Source organism: Pithys albifrons, chromosome 21 (genome assembly GCF_047495875.1).
Source record: "Pithys albifrons albifrons isolate INPA30051 chromosome 21, PitAlb_v1, whole genome shotgun sequence".
In the NCBI taxonomy this organism is placed as follows: domain Eukaryota; kingdom Metazoa; phylum Chordata; class Aves; order Passeriformes; family Thamnophilidae; genus Pithys; species Pithys albifrons.
In genome coordinates this window covers 8225424-8251040 of record NC_092478.1, presented here as the reverse complement: position 1 = coordinate 8251040, position 25617 = coordinate 8225424, and the positions used below count along the sequence as shown (strand labels likewise).

The following is a 25617-nucleotide window of genomic DNA, read 5'->3' as shown; positions in this document are numbered from 1 at the left end:
GGAATGGGAATGGGACAGGCTGCAGTGTCAGGGCTGTCTGGCCAACAGCACGAGCAGCTGCTGGAGCGTTTCTGTGCCCCTTCGTGCCGGTGGGAGCCCAGGGAGCTCAGCCTGAGGAGCCTCTGCAGGGGCTGTGTCGGCACAGCGCTGCAGTCGAGACATGCTCTCAGCACACACTGAGCTGCAAATCCTCTCCCAGCAGGGAAATAGCCGTGTTTTATCCTAGCAGAGAGATTCCCAGCCTGGATGTGGCCATACACTGTCCCTGGCTCCCTGCAGAACAAACCAGCCTGATGCCAGGATTGTATTTCTGCAGTTCTTTTGAGCAGAAAGCTGGGAGTGCACTCAGGAGTGACCTGGCTCTCCTGGTACAAGGCTGCACTGTGGAAATTCCTGTTTTCCATGGAGCCACACACAAGGAAAATCTATCCATTATATAAGAGGAAGGCTATGGCATCTGGTTCTGCCATCAAAAAGAGGCAATTTTTAAGAAGCAGAGCAAGATTTGAAATAAAACTTGTCGATTTCTGAATGTTTGATAGCAAGGCACTGTAAGACAGCAGATGGAGGTGTGAAAGGGGGTTTGGTTTTTTTCTGTCTAACACCTCCTTTCTCCAGCACTCTTCCTGTGTTTTAAGAATAACACTCCTTCAATAATGACTCACAGGCAGTGCCACAAAAATCCTGGCTGTCAGAGGAACTGCTGGTTGTCTGACAGGAGTGCAGCTTGCAGGGAACACTAGTTTGTTCTGTCTCCACTGAAATCACAGCCTGGGGATGGTTCTTGCAGAAAGTGGCCCTACTTAGAGATTCCAGGCACAAGGCAATGATCTGTCTTCCCTTGCTCAATGTGATTTATAGATGTGGTTTTCTTCCTGGGCACCAAGGGATGCCATGTTTGTCATGGATTGGGCCCTGTTTTCCAGAGCAAGGAGGTGAAAATTCCCTAGGAAGTCAGGCCTCACTCTTGGGAAGATGGATAAACCCGTGGTGTACCAGTAGGGACTGGAATATTCCCCATATCCTGCCAGATCTCTGCTAATCAGAAGACAAAAGATCTCCTCTGCTCAGAAGGGAATAAAGGCATCCTCAGGGATAATCCAGTAGAAGAAGCTGGCAGAGCTACAGCCCTCTCTCACCTCCTGGAATTCGCAGTGTTGTTGGAAGCTGAACCTTAGGAAAAGAGCAATTTCAGACTTCCTGGCTGGCCTGGAGGCAACAGTGCTCCCCTGTTCTGCTGTCTGAGAGGCTGCAGGGGGAGAAACACATTTTTTCAGTTACTGGAGCAGGGAACTGTACTGGGATTTCTGGGTCCTTCCCCCAGCTCTGCCTTTGATTTGTGGTGTGTGCAGATCCCTTAATTTGTTTCTGTTCTCCCCATCTGTGAAAGTGAGATAAGATCACAGGGGAATTGTAAAGTGTGATTCATTAATGTTTATTAGACAGAGGGAAATCCTTCAATGAATGGCACAGTATTCCAGCAGGACAAAGTTCAAGACTGCAAAGAGGTCGATTAAACCCAAATCTGCTATTCCCAGCCTAGGAGGACATAAAAAGGAGAACTGAAAAACCTTACCTAGGCCTCTGTCTGCCAAGAGCAGTGTGTGATTTAAATAAAGTCAAGCAGACTGTGCACATGTGAGCACGTACACCCTCAAATACATGTCTGCTAAAATCTTTAAGCCCTTTGTAAATGTACACCAGAAAGTGCAGTCAGGGTGTGTTTGAAGTTTCCAGTGTGTATGTGATCACCACTAACTGAGAGCTACCAGTGGCAATATGGTGAGGCAATAAATGTGGTGTTTTCCATGCAGGGATGGAACACATCCCCTGTGGTCCTGAGGGAACAGAGCTATGGGTGGGTTAAAGGAATTTTTCTTGGTTGTGGTACTGCAGTGAAACAGATCACAGAATCACAGAGTATTCTGAGTTGGAAGGGACCCACAAGGATCATCGAGTCCAACTCTGATGTTGTCTTTTCTCTGTAAGGAAGGGCAAAGCCCCAGCATATCTGGGGCATTTTACAGTGCCAGTCTGCTGACACACTAAACAAATATTTATAGGTTAGACACAGCTGAAGGTGGCAGCTTTGGAGAACATCTTCTATCAGAGTGTACATTCCTGGTGAGGAAATATTCCTGCCATTCATTGTGCCAGGGGTGAAAACAGGTGATTTGTGATAAGCAGAGTCAGTGGGTGGCCTGAATTCCCTCCTGGTGTGACTCCAAACTTACAGTGTGATTCTTGTCACTGACGAGAGGGTGGAACAACATTCCCAGGCTGTGCGAGGGAGGCGAACTCAGAACACAGCCCAAAAGTCGCGCTCTGGTGCAGACGGGGTTTGGGAGCAGCGGCCAGACAAGGGCTGGGCTGAGCCTGGTGTGTGTTGGGCGTTCGGCGCTTGCCACCTGCAGGTGTGATGGGAAGGCACAGGCGGTGCCGAGGGGCGGGCAGAGCACCCAATTCCTCCGGCACGGGCAGTTCTGGTGGGATTGATGTCGGCAAGACTGGGATTTAGTCGGACATAGCCAGGTGGGGGTTGGTCTCTTCTCCCAGGCACTCAGCAATAGGACAAGGGGGCACGATGGGCTCAAGCTCTGCCAGAGGAAATGAAGTTGGAGAGCAGCAAAAACTTTGCAGAGAGAGTGCTCAGGGATTGGAATGGGCTGCCCAGAGAGGGGGTGGATTCCCCATCCCTGGAGGTTTTTCAGCTGAGCTTGGCCGTGGCACTGAGTGCCATGATCTGGTAAAGGGACTGGAGTTGGACCAAGGGTTGGACTCGATGGTCTTGGAGGTCTTTTCCAACCCAATCCATTCTATGATTCTATGATTTGTTACCTGGCGTGTAACAAATCGAGAATGACCCCCAGAGACACTGGTTATTTATTCCAGAGCTGGGTGGAATCCCACAAATCCAGCACTCAAACTATCAAAACTTTTTGCTATTGATACACTGTAGCAAACAAAGGAATTAGTGTTCATTGGCTGGAAGTTACATAGTTCGCTCATTAATTAGTGTTTAATCTTCTATTGGTTAATGACTCTCTCGCTTCTCCTGCTAATTAGTCCCTGTGCTCGCTCTTTCTCTTCTTTTGGGTCGGTGGGTTTCTGGGGTCTATGATTTGGTGGTTTCAGATGTCCCCCTGCCAGAATTATCCAGTTGGAGCTGATTTCTGCAGGTACTGAGTTGGCTTTGTTACTGTCCTCCTTACCTTGGGAGTTTTGTCAGATAAATTCTGCCTTCCTTGTGTCCACTATCAGTGGACATTTTCTTCTTCCAAGCTTTGCTACCCCTGCCCAGGTCTGAGCTCACTGAGGCACGTCCAGCCCTAAACTTTGAACAAGGCAATTCTAATTCTACCAACAAGTTGGTTTTCTTTCTAACACCTGGAAATACTTAGAGCTTAAATTTTGCCAGAAAATACATCTCGCAGCCTGGCCTAGCGGGCGGTGTCGCTGCCCACGGGGCAGGACGATCTTTAAGGTAATTCCAGCTCTGAATATTCTGTGATTTCGGGATTTTATGAACTTACCGCTTCGGAGGCTCCGTGAGGGGCGGAGGGGGCGGGGCCTGGGGTGGGAGAGGCCTGAGGGGCGGGGCCTGGGCGGGGCGAGGGCCGCGCATGCGCGAGGGGCGCCCAAACCATGGCGGGGGTTCCGCCTGAGGGCCGAGCCAGGTGAGGCGGGACCGGCAGGTGAGGCGGGACCGGCAGGTGAGGAGGGGCCGGCAGGTGAGGAGGGGCCGGCAGGTGAGGAGGGGCCGGCGGGTGAGGAGGGGCCGGCGGGTGAGGCCCCTCCGCAGGTGAGGCGGGACCGGTGGGTGAGGCCGCCCCGCAGGTGAGGCGGGTTCCTCAGCTGAGGCCGCCCCCCAGGTGAGGTCACCCCGCAGGTGAGGCCGCTCCGCCCTGCACCTGCCGGGGAACCCCCGCCATGGACGGCCCGGCCCTGCCCATCCGGCGCTCCCGCCGGGAGCTTGTGGAGGCCGTGAGGGAGCAGCCCTTCCTCATCGTCACCGGCGAGACCGGCAGCGGCAAGAGCACGCAGCTGCCCAGGTACCTCTTCGAGGCAGGTAAGGGAACCCCCCGCGGGCGTTGGGACATGAGCGCGGATAAACGCAGATAGTGCTCCTTGGCCCCTCAGCTTCGGCGCTGGGCTGTGGCGCGAGGAGGCTGATTAAACCCTTTAAGCTGACACGTGTGTGTAGGTCCGTGTGTCTGTATCTGTAGATCTCTGTGTGTGTGTCTGTAGGTCCGTGTGTCTGTAGGTCCTTGTGTGTGAGCGGCTCGAGCAGCGCAGCTCACGGCAGGTGGCACCGGGGTCGGGGGTTCCATCCCCGTGGCCCCTCAGGGCAGAGCTGGGCTCGGTGGGCCCTGCCAGCTCACACTGTCCTGTGGTTCTAACCCCAGTGTCCCAGTTCATCTCTAATCACTGGGCTTGTTCAGCCTGGATGCTCTGGGGTGATCATAATGGGGCTTTCCAGTGTGTGAAGGGGTTCCAGGAGAGCTGGAGAGGGACTTGGGACAAGGGATGGAGTGACAGGACACAGGGAATGGCTTCTCACTGCCAGAGGGCAGGGCTGGGAGGGATGTTGGGAAGGAATTCTTCCCTGTGAGGATGGGCAGGCCCTGGCACAGGGTGCCCAGAGAAGCTGTGGCTGCCCCATCCCTGGGAGTGTCCAAGGCCAGGTTGGAGCAACCTGGACTAGGAGAAGGTACCCCTGCCCATGGCAGGGGCTGGGTCGAGATGGTCTATTAGTGCTTCCAACCCAAGCCATGGTGTGTCTCTGGTGCCCCCCAGGCCTTGCCAAGCACGGGGCCATCGGTGTCACGCAGCCGCGGCGCGTTGCCACCATGTCGGTGGCACAGAGAGTGGCCGACGAGATGGGCTGTGCCCTGGGCACTGTCGTGGGCTACCAGGTCCGCTTCGACGACTGCACCTCCGAGGTAGGGCCCTGGGCACTGGGATCTGGGATCTGAGGGCTGGAGTGACACAGGGTTGTGGCTCAGGGTTTGTCCCTGGGCCCTCCATGCCATGGCACAGCCCCAGGGGCTCTGCTGTAGCTCTTGGACCCTTGGCAAGCACCAGCTGTGGTGAAGCTGCAGCTGTTTTGTGTCATAGAACTCATTTGGTGAAGCTTTTGTGTCATGTAATTCATTTGAGGAAGTTTTTTATATAATTTAACTCGTTTGATGGAGTTTTTTGAACCCCTTGCAAGTGGAACATTGCTGGGCACTGGCGATGTGGTGCACAGTCACTTGTGATGAAATCTGAGTGTGTCCCAGAAAAAAGTGCTCTAAGAAGTGTTTGCTTCAGCGTGAAATAATAATCCAGCAGAACAGCTGATGGTCTCACTGAACCTTGCAGGAAACTGCCATCAGGTACATGACTGATGGCTGCCTGCTGAGGCAAATCCTGGCAGACCCCCTGCTCAGCAAGTACAGCACCATCATTCTGGATGAGGCCCATGAGCGGAGCCTCAACACTGTAAGTCTCACCTTATTCCTTTGGGGTCCCTGATGCTCCTTTCCTCTGCTCTGCTTATGCCTTCCTTCCACTTCTGCACAATCCCCAGGGATTTGGACTGGTTTTCCATGGATGTGCTTAATCCTTTTGCTGCTTCCCTTATTGCATGTTGCATAATCTGAAAATAAGATGTGGCCTGTAGTCCTGTTGGAGTTAAAACTCTGCTGGTTATTGGATACTCTCGCAAAATTTCCAGGAGTTTAAAGCCAGCACAGTGAACACAAACTTTCTAGAATCTTAATTTTTCCACACACAAACAACACCCTGAAACATCTTTCTTGCTCTAACGTTTCCTGGGGTGTGTTCATGACTGTGCAAAGAGATTATGGCTTTTGGGGCCATGGAAGTGTCCAGACTGACCTAAGGACCAAAAGCTCTCAAAAGTCACTGTGACCCTTCTGTGGCCAGCACAGGGACACTTAAGTCACTGAGTCCTCAAGAGATTGTGTTGTGAGGCAAAGAATCTACTGCTCTGGCAAACAATCTGCCAGGCCAGCTGGGGAAATGGGAAAATGCTGTCTGATCCCAGTTCTGCCCTCAGGTATCTGAGGGTATGGGAAGTAACTGAGCAGGGGTGATGTGGGGAGTTACTGCCCCATCTCCTGTGTCTCTGTAAGGAGCAGGTTTTTAACCCAGAGCAAAATAAACTTGCTGAAATCCTGACAATAAGTAGTGAAACACAGAGGGTGCACACACAGTTGGGTGATACACACTGGAAAATGGATCTGAGGTAACTGCTCACAGATGACTTCACCTTGAGAGTATAAAAATAAAGAACAAAGGAATTTAAATTACACTTGTACTGTCTATGGGCACTGAGAAGAGCTAATAAAATACTAATTAAATTCTAGAAACTAATTAGCCTGTTTATAAAATGACCAGGGTAAATGTATGTTTTCTTAGTGCTTAGGCCTGGAATAATATGTGATTTTCACTGTCTCAGTGGGATAAAATCAGTCCCTTCCAAGTTTGTCAGGCACTTCCAAGAAAACTGGGGTATTAACATCAGTTGCTTCTCCTTTTCTGTCAGGATATCTTGTTTGGGTTGCTGAAGAAGCTGTTCCTACAGAAGAAGCCACCAGACAGGAAGACAGACATGAAGGTGGTGGTGATGTCAGCCACCCTGGAGGTGGACAAGCTCTCGGAGTTCTTTGGACACTGCTCAGTGCTGCACATTCCAGGAAGGAGTTACCCTGTCAAGGAGATATTCTGCAACCTGCTCAGCCCCAGGGACGTGGGCAGCTCTGCCTATGTCACAGAGGTCTGGTGGCTTTGTGTGATTATCCTCTGGGAAAGGCCACGGGAATTGGCTGCTGGGTTGTGTTCTGAGCATCCCTGCAGGAAACAGGGAAGACTCAGTTGGGATGGTGAGTTTTAACAGGAGCCAGTGGGATTGCAGCTCTGTTTGTTGCTTGTTGCAGGCTGTGAAGGTCACTCTGGATGTCCACCTAAATGAGCCAGAAGGCGACATCCTGGTTTTCCTGACAGGTGAGGATTTATCCTTCAGCAACCCGTGGCTGTTCCAGGTTATTCCATGGCAGTGCCAGCAAAACAGACTGTCTGCCTTGTCCCAGAGCAGCAAGTGGAGAAGGCAGAGGAGCAGGTTGATGCACACAGCCCTGTGAAGGGATAATTTTCAGAGCATTTTAGGAATATCTGTACCTATGAGGTCAGACAAAAAAATAACTTGAAAATTTGCGTATTCTGTTTTCTTCCTGTGCCAGATTGACTCTGTGTTGTCTGCAGGTTTAATTTTGTTGTTTATTCAGGAAGAGAGAGTTTCTTTAGCTGCAAACCTTCCATCAGTGGCCAGACACTCATCTTTTAGGACACAGCCTTGGGGAGAGGCACTGTGGAAAGGCTGGGTGTCACCTCCTAAACTAACTCGTTATTTCCTCCTTGTAGTGGTGTAGTATTGGCAAAACAATCGTGTTCAAAAATGTTGCAAATGTGGAAGGCAGAGTTGTGACTGGTTAAGTCACTGGAATGCCCTTCTGTGCCTTTCAGGCCAAATGGAGATAGAAAGAGCCTGTGACTTGCTCTTCAAGAAGGCCGAGGCCATTGATTACCGGTACGAGGTGCACGACCGGGCTGTGGAGGGGCTGCTCATCCTGCCTCTCTATGGCTCCATGTCCACAGGTAACAGCATGGAATGTCAGGGGGGCTGAATTCACAGGAGTGTGAACTGCAGGGGGTGTTACAAACAGCACCCTCACCAAGCAGTTCTGCTGTGATTGGGAAAATGGAGCTCTTTAACCAATTTGTTGCCATTCCTTGGCACTACTGGGGTTTTTGTGGTGGTCACAAACTGATCAAACTTCAGCCTTCCCTGTGCTTGCACTGGAGCCTCCAGTTCAAATTCATACCCGCTGGATGGGGCTTCACATGGCATCAGGATCTTCAGCTTAGGGAGGGGATATGCTGTAACTGAAGGTTCAGATGTCCTCACATGTTATTTTATGTGGAAAAGATACTGCCAGGAGGTGTTTGGTGGTGAGAGTGGAGCTGGAAGGGAAGATAGTGGTGCAGTGTCACACAATGTGGGAAAGGACAGGTTATCAGAGTGAATCACTCTTTTATTTGGCAGCAATACCACAGTTAGTTTCAAAGAGTTAAAACCCTCTTGAGCTTTGCTGAACACACACTGTATTTTCAGATGAATTTGAGTCAGTGTGCAGAAGGGAGGCTGCCAAGGGGCAGAGTGAGTGTTCAGAGGAGCAGGACAGCAATTTCCCTCCAGAAATGCTGCTGAGAGGGAAGATCTGGGAACAATCTGTAGAGGGAGCAAAACTTTAGTCTTTTAGAAGAGCAAAGTGAAAAGTTGCATAAATGAGAAGTGTAACTTCCTCCTTACTCCATGAAAGTGATTCCTGACTGAGAGTGATACTGTATTTCATTTGTCTTTTGTGGTGTTTTCTCAGAGGCCATTTGAGTATTTTTATATACACAAGGAAATCTTCCTAAGAAAATTTTTATGTTTTTCAAAAACAACAAGTGAGACAATTTCAGGGGAAAGTTGAATTCCCACTTCTTTTTTGTTGTTGGCAAGCCAAGTGTATGAATGGGAACTGCTTATGCTGGTTTGGTACATGTTAAATGAAGATTTGCTGGAAACATGGGGGGTTAATTCAACTTTTTTGATGTTCACATTCATTTGCTCTGATGGTTAAACCCCTTCAAATCCTTCATAAAGATTCTCTTCAGACATCTTGTTTGTTTTTCTGGTCAGGAAGCACCCAGGAAAGTTTGCCTTTCTCCATCTCCAAATCTTGAATATTTGAGTAATAAAGAAGATATTCTCTGACTTCTGCATATGCTAAAATAATACCAAATCTATATTTTAGAATGTTATGTGGTTCACTTTCTAATGTCATTCAAATGACTTTCACTCAGCATTTGAGTAAATTGGTTTGGAATCAGCACTGTAAATAAACTGTTGGCCCGAATCCCTGTCATTTTAGATCAACAGAAAAGGATATTTTTGCCAGCTCCTGCAGGCATTAGGAAATGTGTGGTGTCCACAAACATTGCTGCAACATCTCTGACCATTGAAGGAGTCAGGTATTGTTCTCTGTCCTTCATAAAAGCTGTAACAGAGGGAATAATTCAGACAGTGCTGACTTTCTTCCCCTTCTGTACCTGCCCAGTAATTGCCTGTTGCCTTTTTTTGTGTGTGTAGTAAGAAAACCTTTAATACTATTATATAGTATTATGGATGACTGATGGTTTTGGACCCTAATTTGAAATCAGATCTTGGCTCCATGGGATAACCATGGTCTGGACAGGGTAAATGTGTTCCTGCTGGGATGGAAGGTGTGAGGCATCACCTGTCTGTGTGCTGAGACCTCTGTCCTTCTCCTCAGGTATGTGGTGGACAGTGGGTTTGTGAAGCAGTTGAATCACAACCCCCGAGTTGGCCTGGACATACTGGAGGTGGTTCCCATTTCAAAGTAAGTTTTAAAAATGTCTTGTTTTTCCTGGAGTTGCTCTGACAATACTGTGTATTGGTTGATCTTTAAAAAAGATAAGTAAATTAAAAGGTGGGGAGCAGCCTTGGAGTTCTGTAATTTAAAGCTGCTTTGTTTGTTGCTAGACAGAAAGTAATTCAGGACAATTTTCTGTGAGTTACAGATAAGGAATTGCCAGTGCATTGTCTGCAGCCTGAACAGGGGCTCACATGTCCTCTTGAGTTTGCTGAATACAACAGCCTGATTCAGAGAAGCTTAAAAAAGGTCTTCCATGCACAGAATCGATTCTGGTAGTTCCTGTACCACTGGATGTCCCAGTGGCTGCACAGTAAAACTCAGCATGAGCCAACAGTGTGCCCAGGTGGCCAAGAAGGCCAATGGGATCCTGGCCTGGATCAAAACTAGCGTGGCCAGCAGGCCCAGGGCAGTGACCCTTCCCCTGTACTCTGCACTGGGGAGGCCACACCTTGAGTGTTGTGTTCAGTTCTGGTCCCCTCAGTTGAGGCAAGAGATTGAGGGGCTGGAGCGGGGCCAGAGAAGAGCAACGAGGCTGGAGAAGGGACTGGAGCACAAGTGCTGTGGGGAGAGGCTGAGGGAGCTGGGGGTGTTTAGCCAGGAGAAGAGGAGGCTCAGAGGTGACCTCAGCACTGTCTGGAACTGCCTGAAGGGAAGTTCTGGCCAGGTGGGGATTGGTCTCTTCTCCCAGGCACTCAGCAATAGGACAAGGGGGCACGATGGGCTCAAGCTCTGCCAGGGGAAATTGAAGTTGGAGATGAGAAAAAAGTTCTCTGCAGAGAGAGTGCTCAGGCATTGGAATGGGCTGCCCAGAGAGGGGGTGGATTCCCCATCCCTGGAGGTTTTTAACGTGAGCTTGGCCGTGGCACTGAGTGCCATGATCTGGTAAAGGGACTGGAGTTGGACCAAGGGTTGAACTTGATGATCTCGGAGGTCTTTTCCAACCCAATCCATTATATGATTCTATGAAAATGCCTCCCATCCACAACCACAGAAATTGCTGTTTCTTGTCATAGTCACACTGTGCTGCTTGGGGTGGTACCAGAAGGGATCAAGAGTTTGGATGTTGTTTCTCTCCCTTCCTCTCTGTGTTGGAAGGAGCGAGGCAAAGCAGCGGGCGGGCCGAGCTGGCAGGACGTCCTCGGGGAAGAGCTACCGGCTGTACGGCAGGGAGTTCTGGGAGCAGTGCATGCCCGCCCACACCGTGCCAGAGATCAGGAGGACCAGCCTCACCGCTGTCATCCTCACCCTCAAGTGCCTCTCCGTGCATGACGTCATCAGGTGACCCCTGTGCAGGGGATTAGCCGTGTGTCCCCCGGCCCGGCAGCGCCGCACCCAGAGCCTGTTGGCAGCAGGCAGGATTAGGTCCCCAGCCAACTGTGGCACTCAATTCAATCAGCTTTTCTGCTGTGCTCCACAGGCTGTAATGCCAGCTGGGTCTTGAGCACAGGTTGGAGGTTCTGCCAAAACTAGCTGACTCCAAAATTCAATATATGGTTTGTAGTGTTCCTTTGAAACGCTGATGTTTGTACCCTGAAAGCTTCATCTCTGTGGAATTGTTTAATTTTGAGATCATACAAGTGCAGAAAATACAGTTCAGCTTTGTGTGTGCCCTGCTGGGGTTTGTCAGCAAAATTCCTCAGCTTGAGGCTGGACATGCAGTAACACACCCATGTGCTGGAGATGGTTATGTGCACTTTGGGCAGAAACCTGTATTGGGAGGTGGAAAAGGTATTTTAATAAATATGAAAAGTATCAAAGCTATTCTGGTCTGAACAATGAGGGATATTTTATTTCATTTTTTACTACAGATTTCCCTATTTGGACCCCCCTGAAGAAAGACACATTTTAGAAGCTCTTAAGGAACTTTACCAATGCAGTGCTATTGACAGGTAAAAAAAATAAAAGGGTGTGGTCACTGCAAGAATTCAATGGTTTAACTGGTGTTAGCAGTTGTTTGTGTGGACTAAAGGACTTCCCCCAGCAGCAGAGTATGTTTCCTCATTTAGCTTCCAGGAAGTTCCTACTGGGGTTTAATATACTCTGTAAAATCAAGGTTAGAGCTCAGCTCAGGGACTGAGAGATACAGATCAGTTTGTCCACATTGTCCTGGAGTTCCTGAGTGACCTCAGACAAGTTACCTCCACTCAGTGCTGTGGCTGCTGGTGGCACATCCAGCCTGCTGTGACGGAGGAGCTCAGGCTTTAGCTGTGAGGCCCATCCAAGAACTCAGACAGGAAGCGAGATCTTATCCTAAACTTCCAGGAATTCTTCTGGCAAATAAAGTAAAAGCTGGCTGTGCCTGGCATGGAGCCGGCACGAGCAAAGTGGAGAAAGGTGGATTGTCCTGCTTGTGACACTTCTTTGTGTCCCCAGCACACACACCCAGAGGGAAATGCTTGTCCCCTGCTCTTGGTCAGGATGTGGGGGCTGACCTGTATGTGCACACTACCATTTACATTTAAACAGAGTTTTGTTCAATTTGTCATTTCCATCTTTTCCCTGGGATAAGGAGAGGCCACGTGACAAGACTGGGAGAATTCCTGGTGCAGTTTCCCCTCCCTCCCAACCTGAGCTGTGCTGTCATAAAAGCTGCCTCTCTTGGCTGTGAGGATCTCCTGCTCCCCATCGCGGCCATGCTGTCTGTGGAGAACGTCTTCATTCGGCCAGGTATGGACCCCTCATCCCACAGCAGCCCAAATGCTCTTAAAGCTTTCCGTGGGTTTGGAGCAGGGCATGGTGCCTGCCAGGAATTGGACAACAGCTGTTCCAAAGATCCAGAGGAGCATGGAATTGGGTTGCATTTGTCCTGAGGCTGTGAGCTGGGAAGCAACATTTGCGTAAGCAAGAGGGTGCTGAGAGGTTGTGAGGGGGAGACTGGAACAGGAGGGGAAAGAGTGAAAAACCCCACCAGAAAACCAAAATGCACCACAGCAGATGTTCTGCTGTTGGTCTGAGTGATTAACTTGTGTTTAATGAATGGGGTCACCTCTGGATTATCTTTTCTGTCAATAACTCTGTCTAGCCAAATAGACCCTTTAAGTTACCGTGAGCAGCTCAGCTTGTCACTGCCTCATTTCTAGTGTTTTCCTAAAAGAAAAATACAATTTTGCTGTGGTTCCAAGGCAGCCCCTTTCACAGTGCTGAACTCAGTCTCTCACATCCTCCCCCCCATCTCCTTTCCCCTCCTCTCTGCTCCCCTTCCCCCTGACTGTGCTACATGTCTGGGTATGTCCTGTCTTTGTGGGAGACCTTTGTCCTTCCCAGTCCCTCTCTGGCTCTTGTCCAGTTATCCCTGTACTCCATTAACTGTCCCTGTTAGCACAGCAGTCACTGCTGACAGCACTGATAACCTGGAATCTGCTCCAGGACCCTTCCCATTCCCATAACTATCCCTGTGCTTTCCCATCCTCCATCTGGCAGCTTGTTCTCTCTTCACCTGCTGCACGTGATGGTTGTTCTGCAGCAACCGAGCATTGGGAAGAACATCAGGACTCCCATTCTGTAGGATCAAGCCTCCTCCATCCCTGTTACCTTTAGTACCCACCAACTTCTGACATCTGCAGCAGTGCAAGGGCCTTTGCAGTCGTGTCTCCCTCTCCTAAGGGGAAAAGGATGTGCTGGAGAAGAAATTCTTTGGGTATTTAGAACTTGGATTAACACTTTGGAGGTGTTGCTTTTGCCCAGTACATTCCTAGCATTTAGTGAAGGTGGATTCCCACTGAACTCACAGATCCACATGTGTTTCTAAGGCTCTTCTTTATTTTCAGACCTTCATTAGTGTGGCACTGGGACAAAAGCTGAGTTAAATAGATTAAATGGTGCTATGATGGGGTGGTTTCAACAGTCTTGTTTTTTCTCTCAGGGCAAAACTTCCATTTGATCCCTCTGAGCTGTTTGTTTAAGGTCCCTGTTCCTTTATCTTTCCATATCAGCATCTGAGTTGATTGTGAGAGAGAAATAGAACCTTTCTGAGAGACCAGAATTCTTCATCTTTATTGCTGACTGATGAGATTAATCACGGATTTATCAGCATCTACCTGCTCTTGTTCAGCAGTAATGGAAGGAGGAAGAACTGTAAATGCAGCTGTAGAAGGAGAGACAAATCTAAAAATAACATGAATAAAGAGTCAAACACACTTGGGAGAGATGGTGCCAGGAAATTAGGGAGTGATGCCTAAAAATGACTAAGTGAGATATAACTTACTTCCCCAGGTGATCCTCAGAAGCAAAAGGAGGCTGAGCTTCAACACCAGGAACTTTCCTCACAAGTGGGAGGATGCAATGACTTTGCAACCCTCTTAAATATTTTTGAACAGTGCAAAGCAAGGTATAAAATAATCCCTTACAGTAAGTGGTTTTTGCTCATAACTCCTAGGTGCTGCCAGTTTTTAGATGTGCTCCTTATACACGTGTGCCCTCGTGCCTAACTGCAGATTTATTCCTGATTTGATCTGTAAATTCTGTCATAATTTAAACTAACAAAGCATCTGTCTGTGTGGGTTGTTACTTTTGTACAACCATCACGGAAAATAGAGGCAAGTTTCTGCCTTCAGCTTCCAGAGGGCTTCTTCATAACACAAGTGTTTCTGTTCTCAGCAAGTCTCCTTCAGCTTGGTGCCACAGATACTGGATCCACTGGAGAGCTTTGAAATCTGCTTTTAGTGTGGAAAAACAGCTTCGGGAAATAACCAATAAACTGAAACAGGTGAAAAATAAACTTCCTAAGTATGCTTCAGTTATGTAAGTTTGTATTTCAGACATTATCACCAGACTAGTGAGCCTTTGCCAGATGGCTGCTGCCCCTCTCTGGCAGAAACTAATCCACCTAAATCCATCCTTGCTTGTGTAACTGACAGGTATGATGGTGGGAACAGGCGAGGAGGAGACATTTTTCTCCTTTCCTCATGTTTTTTTACAGAGAGAAACCCAGTTTAAAATCCATGGGGTAGAGGGGATGTAACTGCTTTTTCTCTAGAGAGGACCCTGATTCCTGGTGTTTTCTCTTCACACAGCTGCCAGACTTCCCCAAAGAGACCTTTGAAGGCTCCAGAACTGAAATACTAAGGAGGTGTCTGTGTGCAGGATACTTCATCAATGTAGCTCGGAGGTAAGAAGGTTTGGAGAACTGAATGGGAAAGATTATACAAAGGATCTCCAAGTGTAGCTACACCTACAGAAGGCTGTGTGTTGGCAGCTGAAGGAGGTGTTTCTATGCAGGGCTGGAGGCCTGGAGGGTTCTCTGCTTTTGACTGTCATTATATAATTATTCCAAGGATGTCAGAACCTTCCCCAGGAATGTCATTTTTCTGTCTGTGGAATGAACTCTCAAGCTGGTGGGTAGTTCCAGATACCAAACTAAGGGGCTTGGAAATCTCCAGTTATTGTGTCTGTCAAAGTCTCCACTCCAAACCCTGTTACTATTGTCCTGATGTATCTGCAGTGCTACTGTGGTAAATAAGATACACTTTATTCCTCACTGGCTTTTTTACAGTTTAATTCTGGAAGCCTCTTTCCTCAGATATTTGACTTTGTCTCCTTAGACATTTGGCTGGTTTTCTACATTACTGCTGCTTTGTTTAGTCTTGCTGTCTGTGTTGCTGTCTAATCACAGCAAAGTGTGTTTCAGTATTTATTTTTATTTTTTCTCACAAACCTTTCAGATCTGCAGCCAAGACCTTCTGTACAATGGATGGACATGGCAGCATAGTCTATATCCACCCCTCATCCACAGTGAGTTCCCAAAGTCTGCTGATAAAGTGGCAAAGGACCTATACAAGGAATGAGAGGCAGGGCCCATAAACCCTTCCTGTTGCTTGGTCTGTGTTAATAGTGTTCATTTGGAGAGTGGGGAAGAGCCTCACTTCTTCACATTTGGTAAATACTTGGCTTATGATAGGAATGTGGCACAGACTGAACCTTCCCTCTGGGCAGTTTTAGGCAACTCATTCCACCTTCACTTCCCTGAAAACTGAGGATGGTGTCAGCTTTATCTCCCCCTTGCCTCTGAAGTGTTGGGAAATACTCCAGTGAAGGGGGTGAAGGGGGCTTGAAGAATAAAAATAAAATAAAACAAAATCAGCTCTGAAAGAATCTCCTTAATTTTTCAGCTCTACAACCAGGAGAGCCTCCTGGAGTGGATCATCTTCCACGATGTCACGGTGACATCCAAGATCTACGTGCGGACGGTGTGTCCCGTTCGCTACGAGTGGGTCAAGGACCTGCTGCCCCGACTGCACCAGATTGATGCCCATGAGCTGAGCAGTGTGGCCCGGGAGGAGGTGACAGAGGAGGAAATAACCAAGTGGCAGCATAAGGAGGACCTGAAGAGGCAGCTGGGTGAGCACCAGTCCACATCCGTTCTGTGGGGGTTGTACACTCCTGTGTGTCTCTTGTCACTGAATTCATCCTGGGCTAGAAGGTGTTAATTTAATGTGTGTGATATGTGTAATTCTGGCTGTTTTCTTCTCTTACCACAGCTCTGCAATCTTTATTTTGAGTAGTGGTGTTTCCTTCCTGGTTCTTGCCATGCTCCCCCCTTCTTCTGGTTTGCTTGAGCTCACAGGAGCAGAACTTTAACACAGAATTGACCAAAAGCATTGCTTATTGTTGTTGAAGCTTGTGAAGGGTATTTAACCACAGATACCTAAATAATACTGCCCTGAGAGAAAGAAGTCCTAAGGGCTGTGGGGCAGGGGGAAGGAAAAAACTCAACCCAAAAACCCTCACCCAACAGAAAACATGAAGGGAGAAGTACCACATTTTGGTGAATGTGTCATGGTAATGAATTTGATGCCATATGTTTCAACAGTCAGTTCTAATGAAGACTGGTGCCTGCTGCCTGATCTGCTGCTTGACATTCTCTGAATTCCTCTGGCAGCAGCTTCCTAAAGCAGCCAAGTCTTCAAAGGGCTCCTCCCTCCTGAGCTGACCCTCCCAACACCAATCTGTTGGACACTGCAGGCCCTGGTGATATTTCTCTTCAATTCCCTTACCAGTAGATAAAAAGGAGACTGTTGGGCTCAGACCAGTGTGCATTTTGGTACAAACCCACCCTTTTAAATGATAAAAACATGAACATGATTAGGTTATAAATTTGCTGGAAAGGATGTTTGCACTGTGGGGTAATGCAGAGGAGCATCATCCCTCTGAAGTCCCTCTTGACATTATGACTTCACCAGGCAATTGTCAATTAATTTGAGATTAATACTGACCTTACAGATGTTTTATTTTTGGGAGCTTCATAAAAATAGGTGGCTGAATAGCTGACAAAGGCATAGTTAGTGGAAGAAAAGGCTGCAGCATGATCTGAATTATTATTATTTGGCTCCAAGACTGAATAATTACAAATATTATAATAGATAATGTTGATTAAAGCTCCTTCCTTATGTCAAAGAACCTGCTGCAGGCTGCAGCACCTGCTTCACTCACACAATTCTGGGCTCTCAGAGTCTTTGATTATTTTTTATTACTATTATTATTTTGAACTGAAAATATTTCTTGCTTTTCTTTCCTCCTGGGAGAAACACTCCCAAGGTCTCATGCTGTGGGAGAACCTGCATTTCTGACCTGTCTGATCTCACTATTGATTTTCCCCACTCCCTTATCTGTGTGTTCTCCAATCTCTTCCTCCTCCCTCCAGAAATTTTTAGAGATAGTTTATTCCAAGCTTATTTCCTGCTCCCTGTGCTGTCCCTCTGCTGCCTAAACCTGAGTTTGAGAGGTGTAATTTAAGGAAGAAATGGGTGCCTAGAACACAAGATGCATATTCTGTGTTTCAGTAAAACCCAGGAGACATGCTGGGGATGAGAAAAGCCCAGCTGCAAATATTGCCCTGGCAGTATAGGCATGATTTTAATTTTCCCCCCTCCCTGCTGTGGTGCAGTCTGTCCTCTCTGGAAGTCATTGAAATGCCTGCCTTGGACTTGGTGAGAAAAAAAAAGAGATTGTGTTGGGGTTTTCTTGGGTATTTTACAAGCAGGAGGAATTGTAGTGCTGTGGGGGCTTTTGACACAGAAAGGTGTATTCCTTTCTCTCCTCTCCCCCCAGAAGGAGCCACAGACAACTCTGCAAAGAAGATGGAGAGGAGGAATGATGATCAGTCCATCCTGGATGCCCGAGCCCGTTACCTGGAGAGGAAGCAGCAAAGGGCACAAGGGTTGGGTGGCCCAGCAAAGGAACTGGGGTGATCCTGGTGGCAGCTCCTCTCCCAGGGGGAGGGAGGGCAGTTTGGGCAGTCCTGGGCACGTTTGCATAATGCAAAATGACTCCCAGGAATGAAGGGAAACTTCTGCTTTGTGGTGCTTTGAGTGCAGAAGAGTAGAACACAACCTTCCTTTGCTGCATCCAGCAGGGCAAAGTCACCAAGCTGTGTTTTCCTGCTCTGTGTCACTGGCAACAGCTGAGTGGCTGGAGACAAGATGCTGCCTGTGGTGCCCATTCTGGGGCATGGAGTTGACTTAGAGAGGTCTCAGTGTCATTATTAATAAAATTTACCTAAAGGTTGGTTGGGTTTTACATTTTTTTAAGGAGTGGGGCTATAAGTTTTTATTCCTTTGGCTCAGTGTGATGCTGGTTGTGCAGTCTCAGTGCTCACACACTCCTCAGGAAGGGCTCTCAGTGATGGAGCCATCAGGGCTGAGTTCAGGAGGGCATTTGCCTTCTGTGCTGCAGGCAGTTGTTCCTGCCCTGTGCTGAGCTGTGCCAAGTGCAGGGATGGCTCTGGGTGAGGATGTCTTTGTGTGCCAACGTTTTGTTGATGTTCTCACATTCCTGCTAACAATGCATAATTTCTGTCAGGGATGACTTAGCACTGTGTGTTCTCCTGCTGGCAGAGGAACCCACCCCAGCAGTGGATCCTGTGCCCACCAGTTCTGGCAGCAGGGCTGCTGCCTGATGGGCTGCTTGTCTGAATTTGGGGACTGTTCTTTTTAAAAGGTATGGATTTTGAACTAAAGAATGACAGTTTCAAATGTATGGAAAGGACACACAAGGAAATTCAAGATTTTTTGCTTAAGCTGTGATGCTTTGTCATCATAAAGTTTGTTTCCTTTTCAATAAAGAAATAATCCTATTTTATCACCTTAATAAGGCTAAAATGTTGTATTGTGGACCTTTTATAAGACAATTTCCAAGTAACTGGAAGAACTTTGTGTCTTTTTCCCACCTCAGCTGTGTGATCTTCTTCCTTTCCAGGTCACTTGTTAAAGATGTTGTAGGTCAGTAAAATATTCACCATTCCACCTTGAGCATTCCAGTACTGCACAGGCTGAGCATAAGTCCTCAGAAACCTTGGGGTTCTTTGTGGGAAATATAAAAAACCTGGTAGATAATTGTGCCTCTTTCTGTGATTGCACCTATTAAAATGGAAAAGGTGGAGAAAGATGGACAGGGACTTTGCCCAAGAGGCTGCAGTGCCAGGACAGGAGGGAATGGCTTCACACTGGCAGAGAGGAGGTTTAGGTGGGGTAATGGAGAAGAACTTCCCTGGGAGGGTCCTTTCCCACTGGTGCTCAGACTCTGCTGTGGAGCAGCAGCACTTTTTTCCTGACTCAACCTCTTTTGCTGTTTAATTTGATTTATATTCTGTTTGCAAGTGATATCTGCACCACAGGCTGGGTCTGGAGGGGGGAGTGGGAATGCCCACCCTTCCCTGGGGCTGGAATCCCTGGGCACATCCTCATGCCCTCTGAGTCCTTTGTTTGCACCTCTCAGTGGCAAGGAGGAGGCTGCCCTCCCCTCTGCCCTGTTTCAGGGCTGCTCAGAGGTTTGGAAACAGGGAAGTTAAGACAATTATCCGAGGAAATAACCGTGAGATTGCCAAACAAGGTGTAAGGAAAGCCAGGGTGTCTGAGCACACCCAGCTCTGGGTAAAGCACCTGGAATGCTGCAGGCATCACACAAAGAGAGCAAAGTTTGAGCTGCCCCCCTGTGCTGGAGTTAAAGTGTCAGTTAATGAACACAGCAGGGATGTGGGAAGTTGGTTTTGTTACTGTACTCATTAACAGTGGGCCGTGGGAAGAGCCCGGGGGAGCATCCCCAGGGACTGAGCCTGGGGATGGACAGGGACAGGGACTGAGCCTGGGGATGGGGATGGACAGGGACAGGGGACAGGGACTGAGCCTGGGGATGGGGATGGACAGAGACAGGGGACAGGGACTGAGCCTGGGGATGGACAGGGACAGGGGACAGGGACTGAGCCTGGGGATGGACAGGGGACAGGGACTGAGCCTGGGGATGGACAGGGGACAGGGACTGAGCCTGGGGATGGACAGGGGACAGGGACTGAGCCTGGGGATGGACAGGGGACAGGGACTGAGCCTGGGGATGGACAGGGGACAGGGACTGAGCCTGGGGATGGACAGGGACAGGGACTGAGCCTGGGGATGGACAGGGGACAGGGACAGGGACTGGGACTGAGCCTGGGGAGGGACAGGGGACACGGACAGGGACTGAGCCTGGGGAGGGACATGGACAGAGGGGACAGGGATACTTCCGAGAGGGTGGGGATCTGTCCCATCCCTGTAACAGGGACACCCCGAGTGGGGGATCCAGAGACACCCCAGGGTTGGGGGATTCATCACAGGGACATCCCCGGTGACAAGGCTACCCGGAGGGGAGGGAGGGATCCATCACATCCCGCTGACAGAGACACCCCAGGGGCTGGATCCAGGGACCCCCAGGTGACAGGGAGATCACCGGTGACAGGGACACCCCGAGGGGGTGGATCCATCATAGCCCGGTGACAGGGACACCCCCGGGGGGTACCCAGGCCCCCCTCGGTGTCCCCCCGGTGTCCCCCCCGGTGTCACCTTGTCCGGCCGCGCTCCGCGGCCACGTGACCCGGCGGGGCGGCGCGCGCGGCGCGGAAGTGACGCTGCCGGGCCTCGGTCGCATGATGTGGCAAAAAAAAGGCCGGGGAGCGCTGAGTGATGAGTCCCCAAATAGTCCCTTCCGGCGGCGCATCACTGCGCCGCTCCCATTGGCGCGGCCCGCGCGGATCCCTCCGCGGGGTCCGGCGGGCGGCAGAGCGCGGCAGGTGCGCGTATCCTTCCGCCGCGGTATCCTTCCGCCGGCGGGGGCAGCTTCCGCACGGCCCCGCTCCGCCATCGCGGCCCCGCAGCGCCCGCACCGCCGCGCCCGGCCCGGCACGGAGCCCCCGCCGCCGCCATGGCACAGATCCTGCCCATCCGCTTCCAGGAGCACCTCCAGGTGGGCGCCGCCGTCGCGCGGGGCCGGGGCCGGGGGGACGCGCCGGGCCCGCCCGCGCCGCCGTGAGGGCTGTGGGGGGGCCCGTGAGGGAAGCGCTGCCCAAAGGGCACCTTCGGCCGCGCCCGCCGCCCTTGCGGTGCCCCCCGGGCCGGGCCGGGCCGCGCCGGGCGATACGGGGCGTTCGGCGGCTTGCGGGGACAGCCCGGCCCGGCCCGGCCTGGCCCGGGGGGCTGTGAGGGGGAACCGGGAGGCGGCGGCGGCTTCATGTTGGTTGTTCCGGCACAGCTGAAAGCTGTGGTTGTAAGGGCGTAGTGCGTGGTTTTGTGGTGCTCTGCGGGTGCAGTGCCATCCCCGGCAGGGCAGCCGCAGCGGAGCCGCTGCGGGCCCGCAGTGCAGTGCCCGGGGCCGGCGCGGGGCCCGCTGCCCTCCCGCAGCGCTCCGGGCTCCCCGCACCTCCAGTGGGCTCCCCGCAGCCCCGCACGTTGATCATTCCCTGTAGTTCCCCGGCGGGACTCCCCGCAGGCTCGGCTGGCACGTCCCGGGCGCTGGGATGGGGTTCCCTTCCCTGGGAGCTCCCGGCGATCCATCCCGCTGTGCCACGGGCAGCTCCCCTCGGCCGGCTCTGCCAGCCACGCTGCTCCCGGCCCGACTCGGGGTGCGCTCAGCTTGGTTTCACTGCTGCCCAGGGGGTTTGGAGGAGGATGGTGTGTATAATAAACACTGACACACCTGGCCGAGGTCTTCTGGCAGCAGCTCCTCCACCCTGTGCCGTGCCAGTGTCCATCCCCAGGCTCAGTCCCTGTCCCCACAGTGCCAGTGTCTGTGTTTAGGTAGCAGGGCACTACTGTACTGATTGATTTGCATGATTTATAGCGACTTTTTTCTAGCTCAAGTGGAAAAATTTTAATTTCTAGGCACCTTGTTAAAGTATTTCTTGTGTGGTTGTAAATTGCCACCATCCATAGCGTTTAAAAAAGTGGTGCCATGGTTATTTTCTGTCTAGGTGGGTAACTGTTGAGCAGTGAGGAATTTTCCTTCCATGCCAGTTGAAAACCAGGCCAGAATTCCTAGTTTAAGATACCTGCACTGACAGGAGGATCTCAGGAGCTGCCCAGAGCTTTGGTTTGAGCAGTGTCTTGTCCTGGCAGTGGCACAGCCCAGCCCCAGGTGCTGGGGGGGCTCTGTGCCCTCAGGTGAAACTCATCCCTCAGGTGCCCAGCATTGTGCCAATGCACCTCTGATACATTATTTAAGCCCCAAACCTTGCATGTGACCCACTGCCAGGTCTCTAATGACATGAGTCCTGTTACATAATGAAACTCATCTGCTTCATGCCAGGAGTGCTGGGAGGGTTCAGGCCAGCACTATTGTGGAACAGGACTGTTCTGCCCAAAGACTGATTTATATGTTTATTTGTGTTTTAGTTTGCATTTTCTTTCCCTGTACCTATTCCCTGCAGACCACTGGCTGAACCAGTATCTTTTAGAGCTGCCTCTGGAGCTGAGCTTTTGTCAGACAGGCTGTCCAGCCCTCTCAGCCTGGGTGCACGTGGCTCTTGCCCAATTTGCTGCCCCTGCTGAACTTCCTCATTTTATTTCATTGAAAATTTTCTCTGAAATTCGAATTCTTGGGAGTTATTAATTTTCTTGTCAGGTTTCTGACTTAGAATTGGAGAGCAGAAACATTGATATTGCAGTGGTCTTGGTCTCCAGAACTGCATTCCAAGCTCCTCCTGGGAAATCCTCTTGGGCTCAATAGTACAATTTCTTGAACTGTACCTGACCTACATTGTCTAGGAAACTTGTTGTACAGGTGTTGGGCAACACTTGCAGGTTTGCAGCTGATGCTGAACACGAGACAACGACCCATCCAGAGCCTTATTCATAAAAAGGCAGGTGGTGGATGTGAATAAGGAAGATTTTGCAGGCTGTTACTGAGGTTTGATCTTGCCTGGGTGATTTGGGCATGAAGAGGTGAAGGCTCCAGAAGCCCTGACTGCCTTGGGCACACAGGACAGTGTGCTTTGTATCCCAAATTGGAGCTAAAGGTCTAGTTTGGGCCAGGGGAGCTTTCTGGGTAGTCTGAAACCAAAATGTGTTCTCAGGCTTCAGGTTTTGTTTGTCTGAGTCCCATGACATGCCCTGCCATCTCAGCAGTCCCAAACATGCAGGTTTTATCTGTGTGGTGTCTATTGGATATCCCTGCCTTGCCTCCAAAAAAACATGTTGTGAGAAACTTTCCTTGGGAGTTTTCAAGGAGAAACACGATTTCTCTGCTATCAAAACTCATGTTATAAAACTTTATAGTGCTACTTTTTTTTTTAAGTGGCTATGAGGAAACAATCCACTGTGCATGTCGTGGGAGATCAGAGTTCAGTGTGTGGGATGATTGTAAACCTGGTTGCTCGTAGGGATTCCTAAAATGTGCCTGTGAGTCCTTGAGGATGGAAGTAAAACACAGCTGCTTATTGTGGTGGTCAGTGGAGCTTTGCAAAGATTACAAGTTCTGATGAGTGAGAAGGACCCAGACCAGCCACAATACCCTGGAATAGATAAAAACTGCTCTTGGACCAGGCCCACTGCTGTACTGAGTTAAGGCATTAATAAATACTCTTTTGAATCTAACTATTTGAAAAGAAACTTCTTAATTGTTCTGTAAGGCTGTGTAGACAGTACAGAAAACCACCAGCTCAGGCTGTGTGCTTGATGCCAAGACAGAGCTGCTTTTTTAAACTAGGAGAAAGGCCCTTGTCCCCATTGTGCATTGATGGAGCAAACCTGACTGGCAGCTGTGCTGTTCTGGTGTGGGGGCACTTGGGTGGCTCCAGGGTCACAGCTGAGCCAAAGAGTAAAGCAGGACAGCCAAGGCATCTTGTAATAAAACATACCAATGCTTTAACAATGACAGCAGAATGCTTCCATATATTGTGCTGACAGGGAGACAGTTTAACACAGCCTGGAACACTAAATCTCTGCTGTAACAGCATTAGTTTGAGGAGGTTGGTCTCTTGTTGATACAAGGCAGGAATTAGAGGACTCTGTGCCTAATGCTGTTTGGGTGGGATTCTTGCTCTGTGCTGCTTAGTGGATCTGCATTCCTAAAGCCAGAGAGTTTAGAGTATTCCCACAGAGGGAAAATCTGTTAGACAGAATTGAAATGTCTTGAGGAGAGTGTGTGTGAGTGTGTGTGTGTGTCAGCTAATTGGATAGGAGCAATTAGCTAAGCAGTTCGTAAGCTGTTCTGGGCATGGCCCCCTCAGCAGGCACTGCAGCTCAGGGCCCGCCGTGGTGGCTGCTCAGTGCCCTGTGCTGTGCTGGGGCCTCAGCCACAGGAAGGGCTGGGAGCCAGCGGGGCTGAGCTGCAGCTGCAGCAGGTACGGCCTCAGTGGGGTTTGGGCTGACACCCTCACACAGCCTGTGCCTCTGAGGGCGGGGACTGCCTGGGCCCCGCGCAGGGTGAGGCAGAAAATGGGAAGGATATAGACATAGAAGAGCTCTTGGATGTTAGAGAGGTCTCTTATCTGCTGAAAACATGACCTCCTAGCCTGTCACAAGCTGTGTCTCTTACCTTGACTGCTAAGTGTGAAGTTCTTTGGAGCCACAGACTGGCAGTGGGACTCTTACAGAACTGACTAAGCAATTAACAGAGAAGCACAGATGGGAATTTTCTTGTGTGATTTTAGTTTGCTGTCCTGATTTTCTAGTTTGGAATTAAAAGAGCAGCTGTAATGTGGCCTGGTGTCTGCCTTGTTCATCAAAGCCTGATAAGGCTTGGCCTGTGATAGAGCTGATGTGACTCACTGCACACCCAGGAGCTTGTGCTTCCCAAAACACTGGGGTTTTTCTGTAACCTGGCATTGTCCAGCTATGTGATTTCTGGCTGCATGTAGATAAGGAGTCTCTGGGCAGGGACTGAGCAGCTGCTGGTGGCCACAAGAGCAGTGGTTGTATCCTGTTGAGGTGAAATGTGTGCTCAGCAGTTCTGTGTCCTTCCTTGTAGGCAAGGAGAAATTATCTGACAGCTAAGCAGACTGTCACAGGAAAGGGAATGTTACAGGAAGGGGTCAACAAAGAGCCTCTTGTCAGCAGTTTTACCGTTCAGTTTGATGTCACATGTATGTGACAACTTCTCTGGGTAAGTTACCAAGAATGGGCTTGAATTATCTTCCAGTGAAAAAATAATTCTGGCAATCAGACCTTCACTTACTGCGTTAGGATGATTCACATCTCAGTGCTGTTCTGAGAAATGCCATCTCAGAATTTCATGGTTCAGCAGAGCCTGCAGTTGACTGAAGGATCTGATCCTGGGTTAGATGAGTCCTTCAAGGCGACGTCTCTGCTGAACAGAGGAGTTGCTGCTGTCCCTGACAGTCTGTCTGGTGGTTCCACTCTGCTGGAGCGGCTGCTTCACAGAACACTTTATTCTTAACAGAACTCTGGTGTCACTGGTCTTTCCAACAGATGTTGGGGTGAAATAACTCACACTGCAAATCACTTGCCCAAGCACAGTTAGCAAGTTCTGCTTTCATATCTGCTTGAAAGCCAAGGAAGTGGTTTTTGTAGTAAAACGTAGGACTATCTTAAATGCCTTCTTTTTTTTCCAGTTTTTTGAACTTGTTTGTGAATCAGTGGAATGCAGTGGCCCTGAGTGAGTGCAATATTAAATGTTTGGGGTAAGGTAATGAGGAGAAGGCATAGAAAATCTGCCACAAACCCTTGTACTTCCTCAGCTGTAGTGCAACTCAAGAGTTTGTACATGGAATAGCATTGATATTTTCACAATAAAAGCCTCCAGAGACAAATTTACTGTCACATTTGCCAACAGTAATCTTCATCTCTGTTTACTCTGCTTAGCTTTCTAAACATGCCTGCCTGGCTCACCTGAACTTTAGCCAGTCTGG

General features: G+C 49.7%; 2 protein-coding genes across 5 annotated transcripts in view; both read left to right on the top strand.

Moving 5' to 3' along the window:
* Positions 1–3601: 3601 nt before the first annotated feature.
* DHX40 (DEAH-box helicase 40) lies at positions 3602–18011 on the top strand. Of its 4 annotated transcripts, none has more exons than XM_071575069.1 (18): positions 3602–3677; positions 3873–4069; positions 4798–4943; positions 5365–5484; positions 6554–6784; positions 6945–7011; positions 7531–7662; positions 8985–9084; positions 9387–9473; positions 10605–10787; positions 11318–11398; positions 12019–12176; positions 13722–13836; positions 14106–14214; positions 14522–14616; positions 15170–15239; positions 15617–15845; positions 17556–18011. In XM_071575069.1, exons 2-18 carry the CDS (start codon positions 3931–3933, stop codon positions 17693–17695), a joined length of 2202 nt encoding a protein of 733 aa, XP_071431170.1. In that variant the 5' UTR covers positions 3602–3677; positions 3873–3930; the 3' UTR covers positions 17696–18011. The 4 variants fall into 4 exon arrangements, with proteins under 4 accessions (XP_071431170.1, XP_071431173.1, XP_071431169.1 ...); XM_071575072.1 differs by having other exon boundaries at positions 3639–3695; positions 3750–4069; positions 17559–18011; XM_071575068.1 differs by having other exon boundaries at positions 3639–3695; positions 3750–4069.
* A 2538-nt stretch (positions 18012–20549) lies between these two features.
* CLTC (clathrin heavy chain) overlaps positions 20550–25617 on the top strand; it is a 30292-nt gene continuing 25224 nt past the window's right edge. Inside the window, exon 1 of the mRNA XM_071575313.1 lies at positions 20550–20717. Coding sequence (XP_071431414.1) covers positions 20676–20717 — 42 coding nt within the window. The 5' untranslated portion in view covers positions 20550–20675. The remainder of the gene's footprint in view (positions 20718–25617) is intronic.

Coding starts and splice junctions, on each gene's coding strand:
- DHX40 (XM_071575069.1), top strand. CDS start 3,931: ATGGACGGCCCGGCCCTGCCCATCCGGCGCTCCCGCCGGGAGCTTGTG. Junction 7,012..7,530: donor CATCCTGGTTTTCCTGACAG/GTGAGGATTTAT, acceptor TGTGCCTTTCAG/GCCAAATGGAGATAGAAAGA. Junction 12,177..13,721: donor GAACGTCTTCATTCGGCCAG/GTATGGACCCCT, acceptor TTACTTCCCCAG/GTGATCCTCAGAAGCAAAAG.